General features: G+C 41.2%; 1 protein-coding gene across 4 annotated transcripts in view; it reads right to left on the bottom strand.

The window, feature by feature from the left end:
* LMBRD1 (LMBR1 domain containing 1) overlaps positions 1–21,146 on the bottom strand; it is a 164,074-nt gene that overhangs the window by 113,653 nt on the left and 29,275 nt on the right. For 3 of the 4 annotated variants that reach the window (XM_074991088.1, XM_074991089.1, XM_074991090.1), the window contains one exon: positions 6,963–7,051. The exons of the other annotated variant lie outside the window; for it this stretch is intronic. In XM_074991088.1, coding sequence (XP_074847189.1) covers positions 6,963–7,051 — 89 coding nt within the window. The remainder of the gene's footprint in view (positions 1–6,962; positions 7,052–21,146) is intronic. 4 annotated transcript variants of the gene reach the window in all.

Here is a 21,146-nt window from a genome sequence, read left to right as displayed (position 1 = left end):
TGGCAAGTGCAAGCAGGGACCCCTCCCCAGGGCTCATCCGGCCTCTGGTGAGGCTGGCAGCAGGCTGGTGCCCATGCTCGGGGGCTGCCTGCTGGATCTGGGTGGCACACACTACTTTGCACATGCTTCCACAAGCTGAGACTGAAGCACGCACCTGAGCTGCCTGGGCAACCCTCATAGCATGCCCTGTCTGTGCCCGCCTCCCATGCCTTGAAGTGCGTGATGCGCAGGCTACTTACCAGAGGGACCCTTGCCCAGTTCCAAAGATGCCCTGGAGGTGGCCTGGCTGGAGGGGACCAACTCCAACACCATCAGCAGTGTGCTGCTGCTCATCTCAGAGGCTGTATCCACCTCCAGCTTTGGAAGAGGGTTGGGGCTCAGAGTGTGGTGGTCATCCAGGCATAGGCAGGTGCATTGCAGCACTTGGCCTTGGGGTCCAAGAGGGTCTTCTCCTAGCTCCACAGACCCAACAGGCTCCTGCAGTGCAAGCCCAGACACTCGATGCCCCAGAGTGGCTTGTGCAACCCTCCAGCTGGACCCCAGGGCCCTCAAGAGACCTCAGTGGTACCTGGCTGTCAGCCATCTGTAATGGCTTGATGCAAAGGAGTGGCTGTGAGCATGGGGAAGGGCGGATGGTCCTTCTGCTACTTCCTCCCTTTCAGCTTCCTGCTGCAGGGTTCCTGAGCTCCCTGTAGCTTTAAGAGGGGCAACAGGAACCATAGAGTACTGATTACTGTGGACAGGGTGTTCCCTGGGGCACCCGCACAGTGCCCTGGGAGGCCTCTTCAGTTGACAGAGGGCCACCCAAAACATCCAGACAACTTTGTTGACATAAGCATTATGCCTCATGGGAAGCAAAATAAGACTGGTCGACAAAACTGCTGCATTCTGCTGGTTTACTGTCCACAGAATGCTTTGCCAATCTGGATGCTCCCCAGTTTGTCGACAAAACCCTCTAATGTAGACATAGCTTCATACCTGAATCTGCATTTGTGAATGCGACTACCCAGACACTAGTCGCATCATGAAAAGAAGGTGCTTATTTCAAACTTCAGGTAACCCTTGCCCTGCTATTTTGAGTGTGGTGGTTGGCCACATGGTAGCCTTAGCAGACAAGTATTTGTTCATATGTGCAATCTTCCAATACCCAATGGTCTTTTGCATGGGTTTTACTGCCAAAAAGTTTAGTAAATTGACTCCTATCATTTGAAGATTTTTGTTTTAAATGTGCTTAAGCAGCACACGTCCTTGTTCTTGTATTATGGAGTACAGGATACATTTTTGCAGTTTCAGTCATCATAGCCCCATATTTACAAGCAAACTAATCCCCAGACTTAAGTTTGTCTCTATGTTTGTCTTAAGTTTGTGTTTCTTCACTATATTCTGGTAAAATCAAAAGCAATATTCTATTGTAGACTACAGAAAGCCTCTTTACATCTTACTATTCTAGAAGCCAAAAAAGCATGCCCAAAAACTTTCCCACATGCTTTCTTTTATACATCTATATGGAGAAATTCTATGGGTGGGGGGCGGGAGGGAGGGCAGTGCTGGAGACTAGGTTTAAATAGCTGGAAACAAACTAAACTAATTAAAGAAATTATCTGCAAGCACTTGGAAGGTGGTAAGGTGATAGGGAACAGCCAGCATGAATTTGTAAAGAACAAATCACGTCAAACTAATCTGATAGCTGTCTTTGATAGGATAACAAGCCTTGTGGATAGGGGAGAAGCAGTAGATGTGGTATACCTAGACTTTCGTAAAGCATTTGACATGGTCTCACATGATATTCTTATCAAAAAACTAGGCAAATACAATTTAGATGGTGCTACTATAAGGTGGGTGTATAACTGGCTGGATAACCGCACTCAGAGTAATTCTTAAATGGTTTTCAATCCTGCTGGAAAAGTATAACAAGTGGGGTTCCACAGGGGCCTGTGTTAGGATGGGTTCTCTTCAATATCTTCATCAACAGTTTAGATATTGGTATAGAAAGTATGCTTATTATGTTTACAGATTATACCAAGCTGGGAGGGGTCACACCTGCTTTGGAGGATAGGGTCATAATTCAAAATGATCTGGATAAATTGGAGAACCTGTCTGAGGTAAACAGGATGAAGTTTAATAAGGACAAATGCAAAGTGCTCCACTTGTGAAGGAACAATCAGTTTCACACATACAGAATGGGGAGAGACTGTCTAGGAATGACTACAGCAGAAAGGGATCTAGGGATTATAGTGGACCACAAGCCAAATATAAGTCAGTGTGATAAGAACATAAGAACAGCCATACTGGGTCAGACCAAAGACCCATCTAGCCCAGTATCCTGTCTGCTGACAGTAGCCAATGTCTGGTGCCCCAGAGGAGGTGAACTGAAAACAAGGATCAAGTGATTTATCTCCTGCCATCCATCTCCTGCCTTCAACAAAAGGCTAGGCACCATACCTTACCCCTTGCTAATAGCCATCTATGGACCTAGCCTCCAAATATTTATCGAGCTCTGTTTTAAACTCTGTTAGACTCCTGGCCTTCACAGCATCCTCTGGTAAAGAGTTCCACAGGTTGACTGTGTGCTGTGTGACGAAAAGCTCTCTTTTATTAGTTTTGAACCTGCTACCCATTAATTTCATTTGGTGTCCTCTAGTTCTTGTATTATGGGAAGAAGTAAATAACTTTTCTGTATTCACTTTCTCCACACCATTCGTGATTTTATATACCTCTATCACATCGCTCCTCAGTCTCCTCTTTTCTAGACTGAAAAGTCCCAGTCTCTCTAGCCTCTCCTCATATGGGACCCGTTCCAAGCCCTTGATCATTTTAGTTACCCTTTTCTGAACCCTTTCTAATGCCAATATACTTTTTTCTGAGGTGAGGAGACCACATCTGCATGCAGTACTCAAGATGTGGGCATACCATAGTTTTATATAGGGGAAGTAAGATATTCTTTGTCTTATTCTCTATCCCTTTTTTGATTATTCCTAACATCCTATTTGCTTTACTGATTGCTGCTGTACACTGCATGGATATTTTCAGAGAATTATCCACTATAATTCCAAGATCCCTTTCCTGATACGTTGTAGCTAAATTTGCCCCCATCACATTGTATGTATAATTGGGGTTATTTTTCCCCAATGTGCATTACCTTACACTTACCCACATTAAATTTCATTTGCCATTTTGCTGCCCAATCCCTCAGTTTACTGAGAGCTTTTTGAAGTTCTTCACAGTCTGCTTTGGTTTTGACTATCCTGAACAGTTTGGCGTCATCTGCAAACTTTGCCACCTCACTGCTTACCCCTTTCTCTAGATCATTGACGAATGATGCTGTTGCAAAAAAAGCAAACATGATTCTGGGATACATTAACAGGTGTGTTGTGAACAAGACACAATAAGTCATTCTTCCGCTCTACTCTGCACTGGTTAGGCCTCAGCCGGAGTATTGTGTCCAGTACTGGGCACCACAGTTCAAGAAAGATGTGGAGAAATTAGAGAGGGTCCAGAAAAGAGCCAGAAGGTCTAGAGAATGTGACCTATGAAGAAAGGCTGAAAGAACTGGGCTTGTTTAGTTTGGAAAAGACAAGATTGAGGGGGCAACATGATAGCAGTTTTCAGGTATCTAAAAGGGTGTCAAAGAGGAGGGAGAAAACTTGTTCTTTTTGGCCTCTGAGGATAGAACAAGAGGCAATGGACTTAAACTGCAGCAATGGAGGTTTAGGTTGGACATTAGGGAAAGTTCTTAACTGTCAGGGTGTTCAAACAGTGGAATAAGTTGCCAAGGGAGGTTATGGAATCTCCAGCACTGGAGATATTTAAGAACAGATTAGATAAGATGTCTATCAGGGATGGTTTAGACCGCACTTGGTCCTGCCATTCAGGCAGGGGGCTGGACTCAATGGCCTCTCAAGGTCCCTTCCAGTCCTAGTATTCTAGGATTCTATGATTAAACAGACTACAACATAAGCTACAGGGGGTTCTCTCTTCAGCCTCGTTTGAACTATGTTTTAGACACCATAATCTATATATCTTCCTGCACAGTTTTTAGCACTCTAGTGTGATACAGTTCACTTTAAGTGCCTGTGTACTCCATAATAGTTTACTGTGGACAAAAGCATTCATATTCCAGTTGAGCATACCTAGGTAGAGGTTTCTTCGGACATTTACTAATTAGAATTAGCATAAAATGTGCATTTTTTTCCACTACTTCTTAAAAAAAGGTACATGTTTCTTGTGGTCAGTACAGGTATTTTTTGTTTGGAGATAAAAGGATACCATAGCTTAATTCAGTTTGCCCATGACAGAGTGGATGAAATCCTGGCCTCACTCAAGTAATAGTTGAAGGTGATGGCAAAACATCTATGAAGCCAAAATTCATCTCAAATACTGAGGAATTTTTAGGCTCATTATACACATTTAGTGGTGATAACTTGCAAATCCACGCTAGTAAAAGACATTTAGTGCAGTAGAAAAAGATTGATACTTCAGAGGCTAACAGCATTTTTCAAACTACTGCCAGCATCTGGAACGCTGATAGTTATGCTTATTGGCGAAAGCAGGTAAAGGGAGGCTTTTCTGAAACCTTAGTATAACTAGAAGACAAGGTAAGGGGGTGAAATGAGTGAACTTTCAGAGTAAACATGGCTCTCTGCCCTCCTTACTTGACTTTTTTCCCCCCAAGCATGTGGTTTTGAAAAAAGTCTGGCATGTTAATTATTGCCAGGGATCAGTAACCTGCACTCTGGAGCCACACGTGGTTCTTTAAGAAGTCATTTGCGAGTCTTCCCTGCCAGACTGAAACCGTACAACTAAATTCAGTTGGTTTAACGGCTGGTAGGGTGGCAGGAGGGATCTGACTGTTAAACCAGCTGAATTTAGTTCTGTGAATAACGGCCACATTTTCATGTTCAGCTAACATCATATATGCCATCATGTGCCAACAATGTCCAGATGCTTTGTATATTGGACAGACTTCAAACTCTCTCAGACAGAGCTAAGGGGCACAAAACAGACATCAAAACATTCCTGATCCACAAACCAGTTAGTCTACATTTTAATGGAATGGGCCATTCTGTTAATGACTTAAGAGTTTGTGCCTTACTGAAGAAGAATGTTTAGTCTGCTTTATAAAGAGAGGCTGCTGAACTCTTTCATATTCAAATTCGACACATTAACACGTGGTTTGATCCGGGATGCAAATTTTCTGGGACATTATAGGGGCTCTTTGGCATACTTGGCTTAGTTTAATTCTTCACACACACCCCTCTGCTCTGATTTGCTCACTTGATAATTTTTTTCTGATTTGTCAACTTTGATTACTGTTTTTGTTTCTCTATGCCTTAAATATTGAGTCTGTTCTGGTATGGCTATGGTCTGAAGAATTGGGTCTGTCCCATGAAAGCTCACCTAATAAATTGTTAGTCTTTAAGTGCTACTTGACTGCTTTTTGTTTTAATTTCTAACTGGTACAAGTCATTGTGTGGGTGCTGTTCTTAAAATAGGGGTTACAAAAAGTATGGTTTCGCATTATTTATTAATGACTGTCTCGTATTCATGTGCATTGCTACCCTTGAAGTATTGCTTTTGTAACCAAATTTGAAAAAATGGGTCATCTTGCTATTTTGGTTGCAGACCCTTGTTGAGTATTGCTATACAATGTTAATGGATGGAAAATTCTGCCGCCTCACTTACAGAAAACTGCTCACCTGACAGGTAGGAGATCTCCACCCTTCACTGTGCTTCTACTCAGCAGTTTTATTATGAGCAAGCTATGCAATATTAACTAGTTAGATATAAAAAGAGGAAGTAATCTGAGTGCCATGGACATCTGAATTTTTGGAACCTCTGAAGTTCCCTTGAAGATGGCTGGCCAACAATCCCCTGAAACCTCCTCAAGGCCCATGGTAAATATACATTTGGGATATCTGGGGGTGTTTTTCGTAACCTGTTGCCAACGTGTGCAAGTACCTGAAACTAAGTATTGTTACATGACAGTATTGGTTGGACAGCCATGTCCTGAATGATTTATTTCCTGACAACATCCGGAACAAAAAGTTACCAAGATCTTTGAGTTAAGAACCTCAGTAACATCACCTGTCATATCTGTTAGTACTGGACAGAAGTCTTCACTGTATTTTCAAATGCATAAAACTTCTCCTTAAAAAGGCAGACAACTCCATTTTGAGTGGCCTAATTATTCCCTCCCCCCAGTAACCACCGCAACTATGCCGATTTATTAGCTATGTTAGGCACTGATTTTAGCGATCTTCAATCCCATTCCATTTTAAGTTTTCCTTATATCACTAATCACTAGAACAGTGAGACAAAAAAAATAAATTGCAGAAGAACCAACCCTTGATCTTAGGTGTAAAGGTCATTACTAGTTGTACTTAAATTTCACTGATTATAGAGCATCCACCACAATTAACCTTCCAAAATTGAAGGGAAGCCTCTCCAAAAACAATAGTCTCCCATGCTTCATACAAACTCATGCTGCTTCTCCTCCTCAGCACCACTTGACTGTCTCCTCCAGTGGAAGGGACAACACAAGCAGCCTTTTACACTATGGATTTTTTTTTTCCCCATGTAAGATAGTACATCTGCTCCCTTTGCAACAAATTTGATATCACCTCCCTTTACTGCAAAAATCATGTGATATTGTTTACTGAAAAAAACTATGCAAATGATGTAAAGAATGCCATTTCCAACCACTAACAGTGCAAGATTTTTCAAGTATTTGGTTATAATTCTGTATGTTAAGACTATATATATATTCATAGACATTGAGTGTTTTTAAAATCTTAAATTATACTTTTTTTTTCCCCTCTCTTAGTAAAAAGAAAACATTTGGCTCTACACATGGGTATCAAGTATGTCTACAGATACAACAGTTAAGGGTAAAAAAATTATACTTCCTTTTCAAAATTAGCTGTTTCATGTTAAGTTTCAAGAATTCTGAGTTTCAAACTTACGACTGCTTCCAAGTTCCTCAAACAGTAATTTCACTTTCTCCCACTCAGTGGAATTTCTCCCCTGGGGAACCTCTAATGGAACAAAGGCACTGAAACAAGAAAAAAGTTCATTTAATTTTTAATTAGTCATTACAACTTCTGAAGTGACAGGCCCTTAAAAGAAATACTTTATGGGGAAATCAATTTACCCTTGAAAAGTCTCCTGCAGCAAAACTGATTTTTTTTTATATGTATACACAACAAAAAAATTCTCCCTGATCAATTTTTCATATATATATATATATACTTTTACACTATCAGTTTCCAATGTGGTAGATATTCTGCCTGTAAATTGAGTAAAATAGCACATATGCAGTTGACAGCTAATACCTGTTAGTCTATAAGGTGCCACAAGACTTGCTGCTCTCAAAGCTACAGACTAACACAGCTACCTCTCTGATACTACTCTAGATAGTTTATTTCAGTGTACAGCTCTGGGTTCATCATTCATAGAAAATAATGGAGGACACGTAGTAGCAGTGGCCAACTGCAGAGTTGAGTGGGAATTGAGCACTTCAGTTATCAACTCCAAGTTAGCTCAAGGTTAGCGCTCTCCTTGTACATTGCTGTCAAAAACATTTTGAGCCAGAACACTTATTTTTGTCCAATCTGAATATCCAATATGCTGATTTTTCACAATATAGCCACTCAACATGTTTGAAATGTTAGTTTCTTAAAGGCCATCTGTTTCAATTTTATGCTTGCTGTTAGGGTCTCATGCTATATCATTTAGCTGACCCCTTTGTCTGAGAACATATGCTTCCTCACACCATGATATCTCATAATAAAAACTCATGCATAGCATAATTCCAACCTTCATTTTTGTGTCCCACACATGCTGTGTATTTGCCAGCAATACTGAACAGAGCACAACTGACACTGAGACCACCTCCTCCCCTAAAAATAAGTAACAAAAAAGTGTGAAAAGTTTTCAGCTTAGTTATTTTAATCTATAATATGATCATATATGTAGTGAATGACATTTTTCAAAACCAAGAAAGCAGAAAAAAAAAAAACCCATTCCCTTCGACCCCAAAAAGAGTCAACTGTCTAGACACGCATATTACATTGATTGGGCTGGAAAACAACTGTCTAGTGTGTGACAACTTGGAATGGGTTTTCTTGGGGAGGAGGGGAGCACAGAAAAAGGATGATGCCTTTCTGAGAAAAATATGTAAAAGGCACCCTTTTGCAAGTTCATCTTTCATCTTCTAGGGGCAAAGGAAAACATTACTCGTTAACTATTCTGGATTTTAACAACACAGCTAAAGAAAAAGGAACTGAAATAAAGTTCAGATGTTATGGGACACAAACCAGTAAGTGGGATTTTGGGAGGTGACAAAAAAGTTCTAAAAAGCTATTGTGGGGGATAATCAGTGGTTATGAATCTGTACTCCAAGAGGTGTTTTGTGTAGATTTCAGAGATATAAACAAGGCTAGGAAAAGTAATCAGTTTGATCACATCCTTCCACACCCGACAAAGTTATGGTACAACTTAAAGGACTGCTCTGAGAAGGAGGAAGGGAAACAATCTGAAGTAAAGGAAAGACTTCATTTAGGTTTTGTAATCAAAGCAATGCAGTAGTTAGGCTCAGGCAAAAAACATTAAGAAAGATGCTTTTGAAGGGAGGTTTCCTTTTGAAGGAACCCCACCAACAAAGCTGCTTTGGCTTCCTGAAATGGCTCTTCTGGAAGCCAGCTCAAGTGGGAATATGTAAATGAGGTGAAACATTTAAATCTGTGCTGCATTTGCAGTTCTGATTGGCTGCATTTGCACACCCCTTCTGAAAGGGAGGGGCTGTGTAGATGCACCTCAGAAGGGTGGGGCTGAGAAAAGGGAGTCCTTGAAAGAGAAAAGACTGACTGGGGGATGAATTGTAAAAACAACATGGGGACTAGGCTTGATTCCCAGAGCTCCATGGTTTACCAAAATAATCTAAACTGGTTATGTTCTGTTCTACTAGCTCATGAAGGCAGCTGATCTATATTAGCTTACAGAGAAGCATGAGATTAAATTTGAGTTTGAATATGCACACTGTTGATTTTTCTGATGCTTCATTCCTTTTCCAAAAAAGTCATACTTGTTGCAAAAGACAGTCATATAAATCATTGAGCAGAGATTCCTTTCGGAGCTGCACAGTGATAAGGAGTCAGAGCATTTATCACGAATGAGTGCAGGGAAGGGGATAATCTTCTGAGGTAACCTGAATCCCAAGTGAGTCAATGGGAGTAAAGTAACTGTTTAAACTGAGAACAATTGCACTTCCTGGGGCTTTTGTCTATGCATGTGACAAGGAGAAAGACCCAAAGGGAAATGTCTCAGGCAACTGGAGTAGAATTGAAATATCCTGACTGTCACAAAATCAGCCAGAGAGGTGTAAGTACCAGGGAAATGTACAGTTAGAAACGTTCAGATTTCTTGTTATTTTAAATTTGGATTGATTGTTGGCTTGTTTTGTTGTTGGCTGCTCTGTTTTCTTCTTCTTCTGTGGTATTCTGACTTGAGATTTCCCACTGTAACTTTTAAGCTGAATTCCAGGGAAGTATTTTTCCTCTGCATAAACATGATTTATTTTTCTCCTGTTTTGTGAATAAATCACTGTTGTACATAACCGATCTGATTTCTGTGCCCTAAGGAGGAGCGTGCCTCAGACCAAAACAGTCAGCTATTGAATTATATGGGTTTTTTTTTTATTATTAAAATGTCCACGCTCTCCCCGAAGGGAGGTTTAAGACCTTGGGGTAGCCCCACAGGAAGATGTCTGAATGTTTCTTCTCACTTGATGGTGGCAGCATACCCTCCCTCCCAGAATCCAGCAAATCTGTGATCCTGGGAAGTTTTTAAGGTAAAGCCTGTTCATAAATAAGGTATTTTGGGATGTGTCTACACTACGAGATAAATTCAAATTTAAGACAGTTAGCTCGAATTTACAAAATCGCAGTTACCCAATGGGTATAGCATCAAGCTCAAATGCAGAAGTTTAGGGTAGTGTAGAAACGCCATGTCTTAAAAGCAAATTAGCCTTCAGAGGTGTCCCATATGTAACCCAAAATGCCCCTCAGTGCTATGCTCTGGCCACTGCTCTCCAGTAGCAGGAAGAGCCTGAATTTTCAAGTGGGAGCACCGAGCCTTTAGCTGTGGGCTCATGTCAGTATGATAGCATAGAAAGAAAGAAGCCATTCTTCAGACTATTAGTGCGGTGAGTGCATCTACCCATTCAAATTGCCCCTGCAGGAGTTTGCGGATCTGTAGGTATTACTTGCTGTTTTTCCTGTGCTCCCTGGTGCCAGCCCCTGCCCCGCCGTACCATCTGTCAACAAGGCTGTGCTGGGGGTTGTGCTTGCATAATGTGCTGAGAAACAACTTCTCAGCTGTTGACATGTGTGCAAACCCCCTTCCCTCCCCCACAGTCTGCATCTTTCCCTGCACTCAGCCACATCACATCACCCTGCTGTTCGGTGCTGACAATACTGCCACTTGTGCAGGAAAGAGGGCATTGCTACTCCCATGGGGAAGTCCCCCGGCAGCAGCAAAGCTCCCCAGATCTTAACAGCTGGGGGAAAGGAACAGCTCAACTGGTTGTCCAATGACAACCCTCCGCCCCCCACCCAACTTCTCCCCTGGGGCTGCTTGCTGCTGCCACTGGGGGAAAAAAGTCTCCCCACTGGCTAAGAAGCTTGCTGCCAACAGGGGAAGACTACTTGAACTGGTCATCTAGAGAGCCCCACCTTGGCCCATACTTGGACTTGCTGCTGCTGCCACCAGGGCAAGTCTCACCTAGGGGCTAAAGGGCCTGCTGCAACCAGGCAAGGACTATTTCAACGGGTCATCAAACATCCCCAATTGGGCCCATACCTGGGCTTGCTGTGGCTGGAGGAAAACCCCAAAATTTTTTTTCCTGCACAGTCCAGGACCCTGTATTAAGACTCTCCCCAGCAACAATATAGTATATGGGGAAACCAAATTCTTTCTTCCTACATTCTTAATGTAAGAAACATTCTGGGTCCCCACATTTTCAGGGATCACGTTTCTGCAGTTATGGGAGGTGAGACGCATGGCCAGTTGAGAATACAGTCGCTGCACCCATGTTAGCAATGTGTGGGGAAACCAAAATTTCTCTAATTTTGCATGTCTTCTGCATTATTTCCAGGAATCCACATATATTCAGGGACCAGAATGCTACGGGGATCAGGGAACTGTGGAATAGTGTCCCACAATGCACTACTGCAACAGGCGATGTTAGCCAATGTGGGTGTAGCAGCAATGACTCGACTTTGTGGGAAGCATGGTGTGAAGTGAGGATGGTGAAGATCAAACAATTCCAGAATTAGGAAAAAAAAAAAAAAATCAATGAGAAATTTTGAATTTATACAGTATAGACACAGCCTAAGTCTCCATAGGGCCCCACTATCTGCACTCAGTGTAGAGTGGGGGAAGGGACACCTGACAGCCTTGTAATCTGATTCTATTATAAGAGTGGGAAATTCCACCCCAAGACTGGTAAGGGCACGAAACCTAACAAGACACTGGTAGCAGGCAAGCATAGAAGACTGATGAAATCATGTTCCTATGTTGTATTGCGCAAGAGATGCAAACATTGGAGAGGCTACTAACTCTCCCGATGCTGAGTGTTTCCTTCTCATGTCAGAAGCAGGGGGATATAAGGATGAGATCTGTTTCAGAGCAAAGATGCAGACCTTGATGGCTTTACTGCACTCCCTGAAGAGGCTAATGCTCTCGAAAGGGATGATCTTCAATTCTGCCTTAGGATTTTCTGGCTTTACATCAAATCATAACTAGAAATATCTTTGAGAGGCCTTATTCTCCACAGCTATAATTCTGTCACTTGAACCAGAAGAATCACAGGCAGCTGTGAGCAAATTCTTAACTAGAATATGACCCTCATCACTGGTGTCTTTGCTGCCTGCTTTGCTCCTCTGAAGGGAGCCCACAGTATGCCTTGGCTCATGGCATTAGAAAAGGTACACAGAAAGAAAAATGAATATGCTATTCTAGTTACAGCCAACTTACATTCTTCCCTGTCCTGAGAGGAGAAAGCTAGCTATAACATACCTATGGGATGTTGGTTAAAAACTGGTAGCCCTCAACTGTTAGTGGACACATCCTGTTTGTACATTTAGAGACAGTGTGTCTAGTTGGTTGACAAGAGAACCAAAAGACAGAGCTAGGTCCTGCTTTGGAGCAGATTACAGGATATGAAAACAGAGTTGGAAGATTCCAGGAGAAGGACCACTAGTCACAGCTGGGGTCTGGTATCCTCCCCACCAGCTCTGGAAACTACCTACTGATCAGGTGGATAAGGGAAGCCCAATCTGGTCCTCTATCACGGGATCATCTTGGATATACCCCCAGGGAGACAATGGACTGGAAGGCTCATGGTCCCAGTCACTCTTCTTAGGCTGCTTTTTATGATACTTGTAAGGACACATCATCATCATCAACAGGAGAGGCTCTTGCAAATAATCTGATTGCCCAGGCAAAGGAAGATTAGTGTTCAGAGGTCTGCATGAGGTACCTCTATCCCTGATATCACTGGAGATGCTCTGTGTTTGTTCTGGAATGAAAAAGAGCTAGAAGACAGGCTCAAATTCATCTTTCAGGTGTCTGACTTGGTACCATATAACATTTTGATTAAAGACTAGAATTATCTAAAGTTAACTTAGTTTTAAATGGCTCTGTGCCAACAGAAGGTAACTATAGTATGTCACATTTCTAGAGGGGTTCCCATAAGTGAGCAGTTTGTGACCCTAGACTATTAATGTTTTTATAAATGACCTGGAAGAAAAGTCACTCAAAAGTTGCAGATCAAATATTTGAGGAAGGGGTACAAATACAGACGACAGATTACTGATCCAGAGCTGTCTGGATTGCCTGCTAAACCAGGCCCAAACAATATGCATTTAAATTGGTTAACTGTAAATCTATACAACCTAGTACTAGGAATGCAGGACACACTTACAAGATAGGGTACTATCCTAAGAAGCAAGGACTAACTGATTAACTACTTATTCACCATGACGTCCTAAACACCAACGCACAATGAGATTAGCTTCCAAATGGGAGAACATGATCTATGGTATCCTTTGACTGTGGCAGTTCGTAACAGCAAGTGTACTTAATTGCTCCTTACAGCTCTATTCCAGGTATCTATCAGCTCCACAGAATTACCAGTCATCTGGTTCAATTAGTTAAATCATGGGCAACTGTGTGACCATCACTTATCTAATTAGGAAGTGACTTCACCTGGCCTCATGTATGAGCTTCAAAGCTCATCATATAGGAACATTGTCTCAGACTGGCAACATAAGCCAAGAGGGCTAGATGCATGCAGCCAATGAGAATTTAAACCCCCTTGAGAATAGTTCTCAGAGACGCATCCCTATTGTTGATAAATGGTAACGTTATACCCAGCAGTCACTGCTGGCAATATATTCAAAACGTCTACAGCCTTCTTTTGAAGCAGCATCTATGTTTCACAGCTACATAAGAGGAACTGAAGAATTCAGGTTTGATAAATATGTACTTCTGAATGCATTTCCCCCTTTTGGGTTTGCAGGTGCTTTAAGGCTGAGGCTACTAAACCAGTTTTATCTTGCATATGTGGTGAACTATACCTATTTGACTGCTCCCACAGTTTGTCCAGAAGCATAAAAGGCTTGCATCATGAGTTTTTTCCTCACACTGTGGATTTTTGTGTTTGCCCAAAAGCAGTTACTTCATGTTTAGAGCAGTCTACTTAGAAAAAGTTACCATCCGGATCAAAAACAACTAGGTCAGCCGCACAATCCTGGTCACTAAAAGAAACAGTTATACCCAATATTTACAGATACATGCTCAAGGAGCCATTTTCCAACAGAATACATCTGGGACCTGGACAAGTCCCTGTTTCATCCTAAGCCTACTGTGAAAACAGAACAGGTTCTCCAACACACCTGAGCCAGTTACAAGGTAGACCTTGAAACAACCTCACAGGAACATCTCCCATGGTTTTGTAGAAGGCATATCTACTGACAAAACTGAAGGCTGTCTTCAGGTCTATATATGTAACTATCAAAGGTTAGTTGCTTCACACACACCACTCAGGAAAGCCTAGTAGCAAATCGTAATTGCCCTGGTTACCACAAAGAAAGGCTAGAGCGGGGTGAGAAACATGGAGACTTTTTTGGAACCAGGGATTAGGGTTACTGGCCTAGAGATACTGCACTCTTTGTGGGACCTTTTCCCTTTATAGGGGAATAATCCCTGCCTTCTACTCTGCTGGTATTTCCCAGAAGTCCATACCCTCACAGTTAATGTACTGCTACAGTTATGGGCTTGATGATGCATTTAAGAATTTCAGGTGCTATGTTATCAGGTCCCACACCATACCAGCTTTGCAATTTTTTAAAATGTTTTTAATAGCCAAACAAGCATCTTCCAAGGTAGGTACAGCTACACAGGTTTGGGAGTCAGACTGCATCCACTGTATCCAGATCTAGGCATGGAATGGCTGAAGGATGGTTAAGTGCAAACTCTTAACATTCCTTCCACCCAGTAATATACGTAAAATGAAGCTAGAAAGGGGTCTAGGAGACACAAAGGCTGAGTTACTTTATAGTGGCTGAAAAGTGAGATGACTACTTGGGGCATGAACACAGGAGACTGACATCTCACCACTGAGAGAATGCCCAGGCATGTCCCTCAAAAACAAGGATGAGTACAGAGGCCCTTAAAGAACTCTTCATACAAAATAGTATTGTAAACCAAGTATTAGGAGGTTCTCTTCCGGAACTGATGGTCTTCTACAGCTCAGAAGTTGTACTCAGCAGAACCTAATGTCTAGATTTTAACAGAGCCAATGTTTGTATCATATAATAAAAGCTAAGACTAGCAGCAGAAAAATATTCATGAAAGTTAAAACTAAACATGTAATTAGAAAAATCAGGGTGTTACATCATCTGCATACATTCTCCACATTGTCAGACTCTCCATATTAGCAGGAAAGCATCCTAGCAGAAATCTCAGCACTGACTCCCTTCCAACAACTAATTGCTGGGGTGCACAACTTCTCTTCCCTAGGTCACTGTCCTGGAATTGAGCATGAGAACACCTACCATCTGTACCTTTTATAGGTACTTTGAATTTCAGTCTGGTAAACTTTGAGCATTCCTTTAAATCATCTAAAAGCAGAGAAGGTCAGCTTTAGCAAGATTAGTTTGAGGCCATCATCTGCTAAAGTCAAGTCTGACTAGAAATGGGAAGGATGAAAAAGAACTTGAGATTAGTAGCCAACAACCTTACCAAACTTTAGTGGCACAATGCAACACACTGAGGACTAATCCACATTTCTTAGCACTAGCCTGAAGACAAATAATTAAAAAAAAGTCAATATATGGTCAAGGAATACTTGACTGTCAACCTTATTCAGTATCATTTCAGCTTTATTTACTAGAGACTGTGGATGCAGCTACATCCCTCTTAACTTTATCTACACATTTAGGTATTAGTATAGAAAATGCTACTGTTTTAAAGATGTTATTTCCATTTGGCAAGCACCTAGCATGCTGTGGCACTTCCATAATCTAGATAAGGTTATTTGAAACACAAAGTCAAAAAAAAAAAAAAAACACACACACAACTTTTGTACACCAAAGAAGCGTAAATGAGATGACTTTTTGCTTTGAGGTTTACATTTAAGGGTTAAAGAAACTGCCAATTACTTTGTCCTAAAAACACTTCATCAAAATTCATAGGAGGAGATTTAAGTTTTACATGTCTCTGAACTGAACCCACCCATAAAAAACTCTTGAAACCTCCACATTAACTGTCAGCTATTCAGAGCAGGCACTATTCATATTGCACCAGTGAACACAAAATATCTTAATTTACAAAAGGTTACATCAGCACCTACCCCTAAAAATACGTAGAGTCCTGCCTCCATTACAGCTCCTGGACAGTAATGTAAATATTAATAAAAGTTGAGGATAAAAGTCTAATAAAAGCTGAAGTATGCCAGCTCATACAGGAACTAGTATTCATAAGTACTCTATCACTGCAATTTGAGTCTGTGTCCCCATCAGGGTTGTTCTAATAAGTTTGTTTTTCCCCAGATAAAAACCACTATATTCACAGAAGCAGATACCTTTAAAAAGAGTTTTGACTGTCAGAAGCAGCCACAGAAATCCACTTGCAGCTGTCATTGTTTCACTGTTAAAAAAATTTACTCCACTTTCAGTCTATATTGGGGTAGACTGCTCTGACCAGAGTTAATGGCCCTGTATTGATTAACACAGAAGCTCCAACTTTGCAACCCTAGGACTTTCAAAGCTGAATCTAAGCCAATAGTGTAACCATGAACAGGCAGATTCAAACCTGAGACCTCTGGAGCTTAGTGCATGAGCCTCTACAGTTTGAGCTAAAACCCAGCAGGTTCTCAGGATGTTGAGGAAATTCATTCTCTGCATAAGTGTTCCAAGTGAACCACACCCCACACGTGTGTGGATTACAGTACCACTAAACTAATATATGACAGGGCTGAAAGGGTCATGGTTAAATTACATTAAACATGGTCTGTGGGGTACAAAACTCTTGACCTTTCATAATGTTTCAGTCATGGACACCTACTGCAGAGCCAATTATGTCAGCCTACGTACAGGTCGATCCTCTCTAATCTGGGACTCTTGTCCAGCAACATCCATAATCCAGCATGATTTTAGTTAGCTGGACGACCACTTATCATGGTCACGTCTAAATTTTAGATGATCCCATCAGGTTTGCTTACAGCCACCAGTCCCGGCTCTGGGCTGATATTTAACTGTAATTTACCCCAAATGTCTTTTAAGAGCCCAGGAAGCAGTGCAAGTGTCGGTAATGCTATTAGATAATACTGATTTCCCCCAGCCCAGCAAATTCTCTCATATGGCACCAGTCAGGTCCCAAAAGCGCCAGACTAGAGAGGTTCAACATGTAGCTGATGTAACAAAAACACCTATAAAGATGAGTTCTCATCTGTGATCCAAGCGGGATTTTAATTTTTTGATCCAAATGTTCTAAAAGTTAGGGTTAAACATCTCTCGTACCTCACTTCAGTGAGGAAATGGATAAAATGAAGATGACCTTGAATCCCCCAGTCTGGACAAACAAAAACAGGTCACTACAAACCTGTGCGGGGGAAGTGATTGTCCACTGATGTAAGAAAATGAACCAAAATGATCCCGAAGAACCTGAGAAGTCCTGTGGCACCTTATAGGCTAACAGATATATTGGGGCATAAGCTTTTGTGGGCAAAGACCCACTTTGTCAGATGCAAGATCCATAAAATGACCACAAGTTTATGCTCCAATATGTCTGTTAGTCCATAAGGTGCCACAGGACTTCTTGTTTTTGCAGATACAGACTAACATGGCTACCCCTCTGATACCTGTCACAATGAATCATTAACTCCAAGCAGCATGAATAATGGTCTGCTGAAAGAAAAAAACCTTTAAGTTGACAACCAAAATGCAAGATCAGGACAAAAAATTATCTAGGCAACAAACAATTAGTGACAAAGAAGTCTGGCTAGATCCAAGACAGATGAAATTGTAATATCACCAGTGAAGAGTCACAAATTAACAAACTCCTTATCACAATTCATGGGCATTTTTACAGATAATGTCCCCCTGAATTTGTCAATGAGGTCTAAGCAGCATTTTGAATGAGAATATAGAAAAGCACTGAATGATTCTAGGCAAAGGAAATTAAAGTTGTCACAGAAGCACATGTAAGAATCATTTTGAGATAAATGAAGAGCATGTCAGTTGATGCAAGCTCATATTTGTTGTGTGCTGCCTGTCTGCAAGGTAATTGTCCACGAGCATATGCTTCTAGAGCACTGAATGAAATTCAAAAGAATTATGTTAAGACTGAAAACGGAAATGCTGGTAATTGGTTTTGGTTGCAAGCACTGCATATGTACAATTAGTCAGAGCTGAATGACTATAAGCAATTGGAAGGCATACTGCAGAAGACATGGAACAAAGTATTGTTTACTTTAGAAAAGGAATTAAGTATTCCTTCAGTTAAAAAAAAAATACAAGATTCTCCTACAGCAGTTATGTTTTCAAGGAGCACCTAGAAACAAATAAGGAGCTGTGGAAGAGTAATTTGAAGTAGGTGGCCCAATTATTATTGTGCAAAACAAAATCTGATAGTCAAATGAGAAAAAGGAACATGTTAATAGCTTGAGTGTAATTCGGTATCCATCCATGCTTTCTATTGATGAGACCATACAGTGGAAGTGTCAAAAATAGAACTGGGTGATTTGGGTAAGAAGATACACACTTCAACAGAAAAATGCTTGGGATAGTCCCAAAATAGTTGGCAAGTTTTAGGCCACCATGTACACGCAGGTTGCACATCCTAAAACCAGCACTCTATGGTCCAGCAACATCTCTTATCCAGCAGAACCAATGATAGAGAGGGACAGAGCACTGACATCACTTGGAAGCTATGTGGGAGGCTGTGGGTGGGGGCGTGGAAGTGGGGGGCTGCAGTAACAAGCCGCAGCCAGTAGACCAGGGATCTGTGGTCAGAGGGACAGTAGGGGGCAGCCAGGGGCATTTCCCTGCTCTGGTCTGGCAAAAATCCCTTGTTTGGGACCACTGAGGTTTCTGTGATGCTTGAACCAGTGATGTGCAAGCTGTACTTTTTATTGCTCAGAACAATTAACCACACTTGGAAGTATCAGAACACGTATTTTTGAATGCTTTTACAGTCGCCCTCTTTAAGTCTTTCCTATTTTCTGGATGATACTATAGTGGGCACATTGGACTCCTCTCCAGCACCTACTCCCCTCTTTTCAATCCTGCCTGTCGAATAGCATGACATCCAACTCCTCTCTCCTGTCCCCACTTCCTGTGGACTTTATACCATCCACTCAACTCCTTCCTATCAGCCTTCTTCCAATTCAGGCTTTTGGCTCTCTTCCCAAACTCTTCAGTGAGTTCAACACCATGCCCAAACCATGTAATCCATGGGCTGTACATTTTGTTGCTCTTATCTCTTCATTTTACTTGCAGCCCCAATGCAACTCCACAACTCTCCAAAACCCTCATCTGTGACCCCTCAGTGGCCAAGGCTCATCCAACTATTACCCATCAGCTCTACACCCACATGTGCTTTAACTTCTGCGTTCCAGGACTGAATTTGTCTGTTCTCAGCCTTCTCCTCTTCCTTTTCTTCTAGGGGTGCGAGTCACTTTCCTGCACACTTTTTGTGCTTTCATGGCAGCATCTATGCCACCACAAACTGAACATTTGATTTCACCTCTTGCAGTGCAAAGCATCTGACTTAAATCTAGAACTCAGACTGACCTTCTCTATCACAAGTTCAGGGTCTTCTCTGATGGTTCTGCCACTTCTCTTATGAAATTCCATACTTTCAACTTCACTGAATCCTACACCCACAATCCTCACCACTTTTTGCTACTGCTGATTCATTCCTCAAACAGTCTTTCTGGTTTCACTTTTCTGTACAGAACTCTATTTTTAATCAAGAGGAAAAAAAGACTGCCCCATATCCTCTATTTCCCTTCCCCTTCAATTGTCTCTCCCTTGTCAGATCTAGACTTCTCAGTTTCTGTCTAGCATTTTCACTTGCCCCAGAGATTTTATCCCATCCGCTCATGTCCCTTGCGCCTAGCCTCATCTTTTACTCTTCCTTAACCTTCATCGCCGAACACAAGCATGCTTTCATCTCATCTTTTAATAATATCCACCCTTGCCCCATTTGCCTTTAACATCCCATGCCTGAACTCCCTTTTATCTCAAAGTTGTGGGTGAAATTCAAGAAATTCTACAAAATAAAATCTCTACAATACTAATTCATTTTTAAAATCTATTTTGCAGACTTATTTTGCTTGAAAATATCTGAAATTTCTGATGTTTCAAGATCCTGGAAAATAAAACAGTCAAAAGCTATTTTGTTTTTAAAATGTTAAGCACAAGATGTCAGATTATTTCCTCTCCAACTTTGTGATACTTTGTCCTTCAACTCCATCCACCCCCTCACCTTCTCTTTTTCCTTTGCATCATATATCTAAACACAACCCTCTGTAGTTTGGCTATTCACAGATCTACACCCCACCCCTGCTCCAGAACTGCCATTTCCTGTTCCAACTTGGATATCTGTCAAAAGTTCTACTCAAGCAAGAGGGGCAATATTCAACTTGAATTCTTCTAACACATCAGCAAAAAAACATTAAATATTAAATAAACTTCAGTCTCCTAAATTTTTTTGGATAGCAGCAAACTGAAGTCTGGATTTTGTTGACCTATCTAAGTAAAAATGTGAATTAACACTGCATATTCTCCACATTTCAGATTTTACTAAAGTCACTTAGATTAATTACTCATCCTAGAAAGAAGCATGGATGTCCAAAAGAAGCAAGAACTACCAATTAATGGTTCTGCTAGAAATCTGGCCAGCAATAAAACTGAAGAAAAAAAGAAAAAACACACACAGCTATATTTACCTTATGATTTCACTTTACCATACTAATTTAATCAATTGTTCAGGCTGCTGAGCAAGGTTTTTTGGTATAATCATCAAAGCATAAGAACTAAACTACACCCCAGCCTCGACTGCTGCTGTCAAAACACATTTGTAAGAGAAAATGCAAACTTATGAAAAAAATTTATATCCTGACTTTGCAGCTTTGGATAGATGTCTTTGGTATGAATTCCACATTTGGTAGTTGGCCTGAAAACACAAGACTAAGCTAGAGAAAACTCGTTAAATGCTTGGTAAGTTTGAATGTCAGAAGAATACAGAAGGGAAAATATATGCTCCTGGGGGAAATGTCAGACAATGAGTCCTTGCCACAAAGTTTCCTCTTGTCAGCCTTCCCACCCAAAGCTCTTACATTACATTTTAATCCATTTTACATTACATTACATTTTAATCCATTTTAAAAAGGTTCCATTTCATTGAAGCCCAGTGGGCAGAGTCTCCTCTACCCTTAATAAAGCAGCACAGCTGGAAAACTCACTTCACATACTGCACAACAGAATCAAGTTTCGAAAACATGAAACTGTTTTCTTAAATATACTTGAAAGGCAAGAGTTTTGAGGCCAAACAGGAATTTGAGAGTCTATGTATTCCCC

This window comes from Carettochelys insculpta, chromosome 3 (assembly GCF_033958435.1).
Source record: "Carettochelys insculpta isolate YL-2023 chromosome 3, ASM3395843v1, whole genome shotgun sequence".
NCBI lineage: Eukaryota > Metazoa > Chordata > Testudines > Carettochelyidae > Carettochelys > Carettochelys insculpta.
This window is presented reverse-complemented; position numbering and strand designations above follow the sequence as displayed.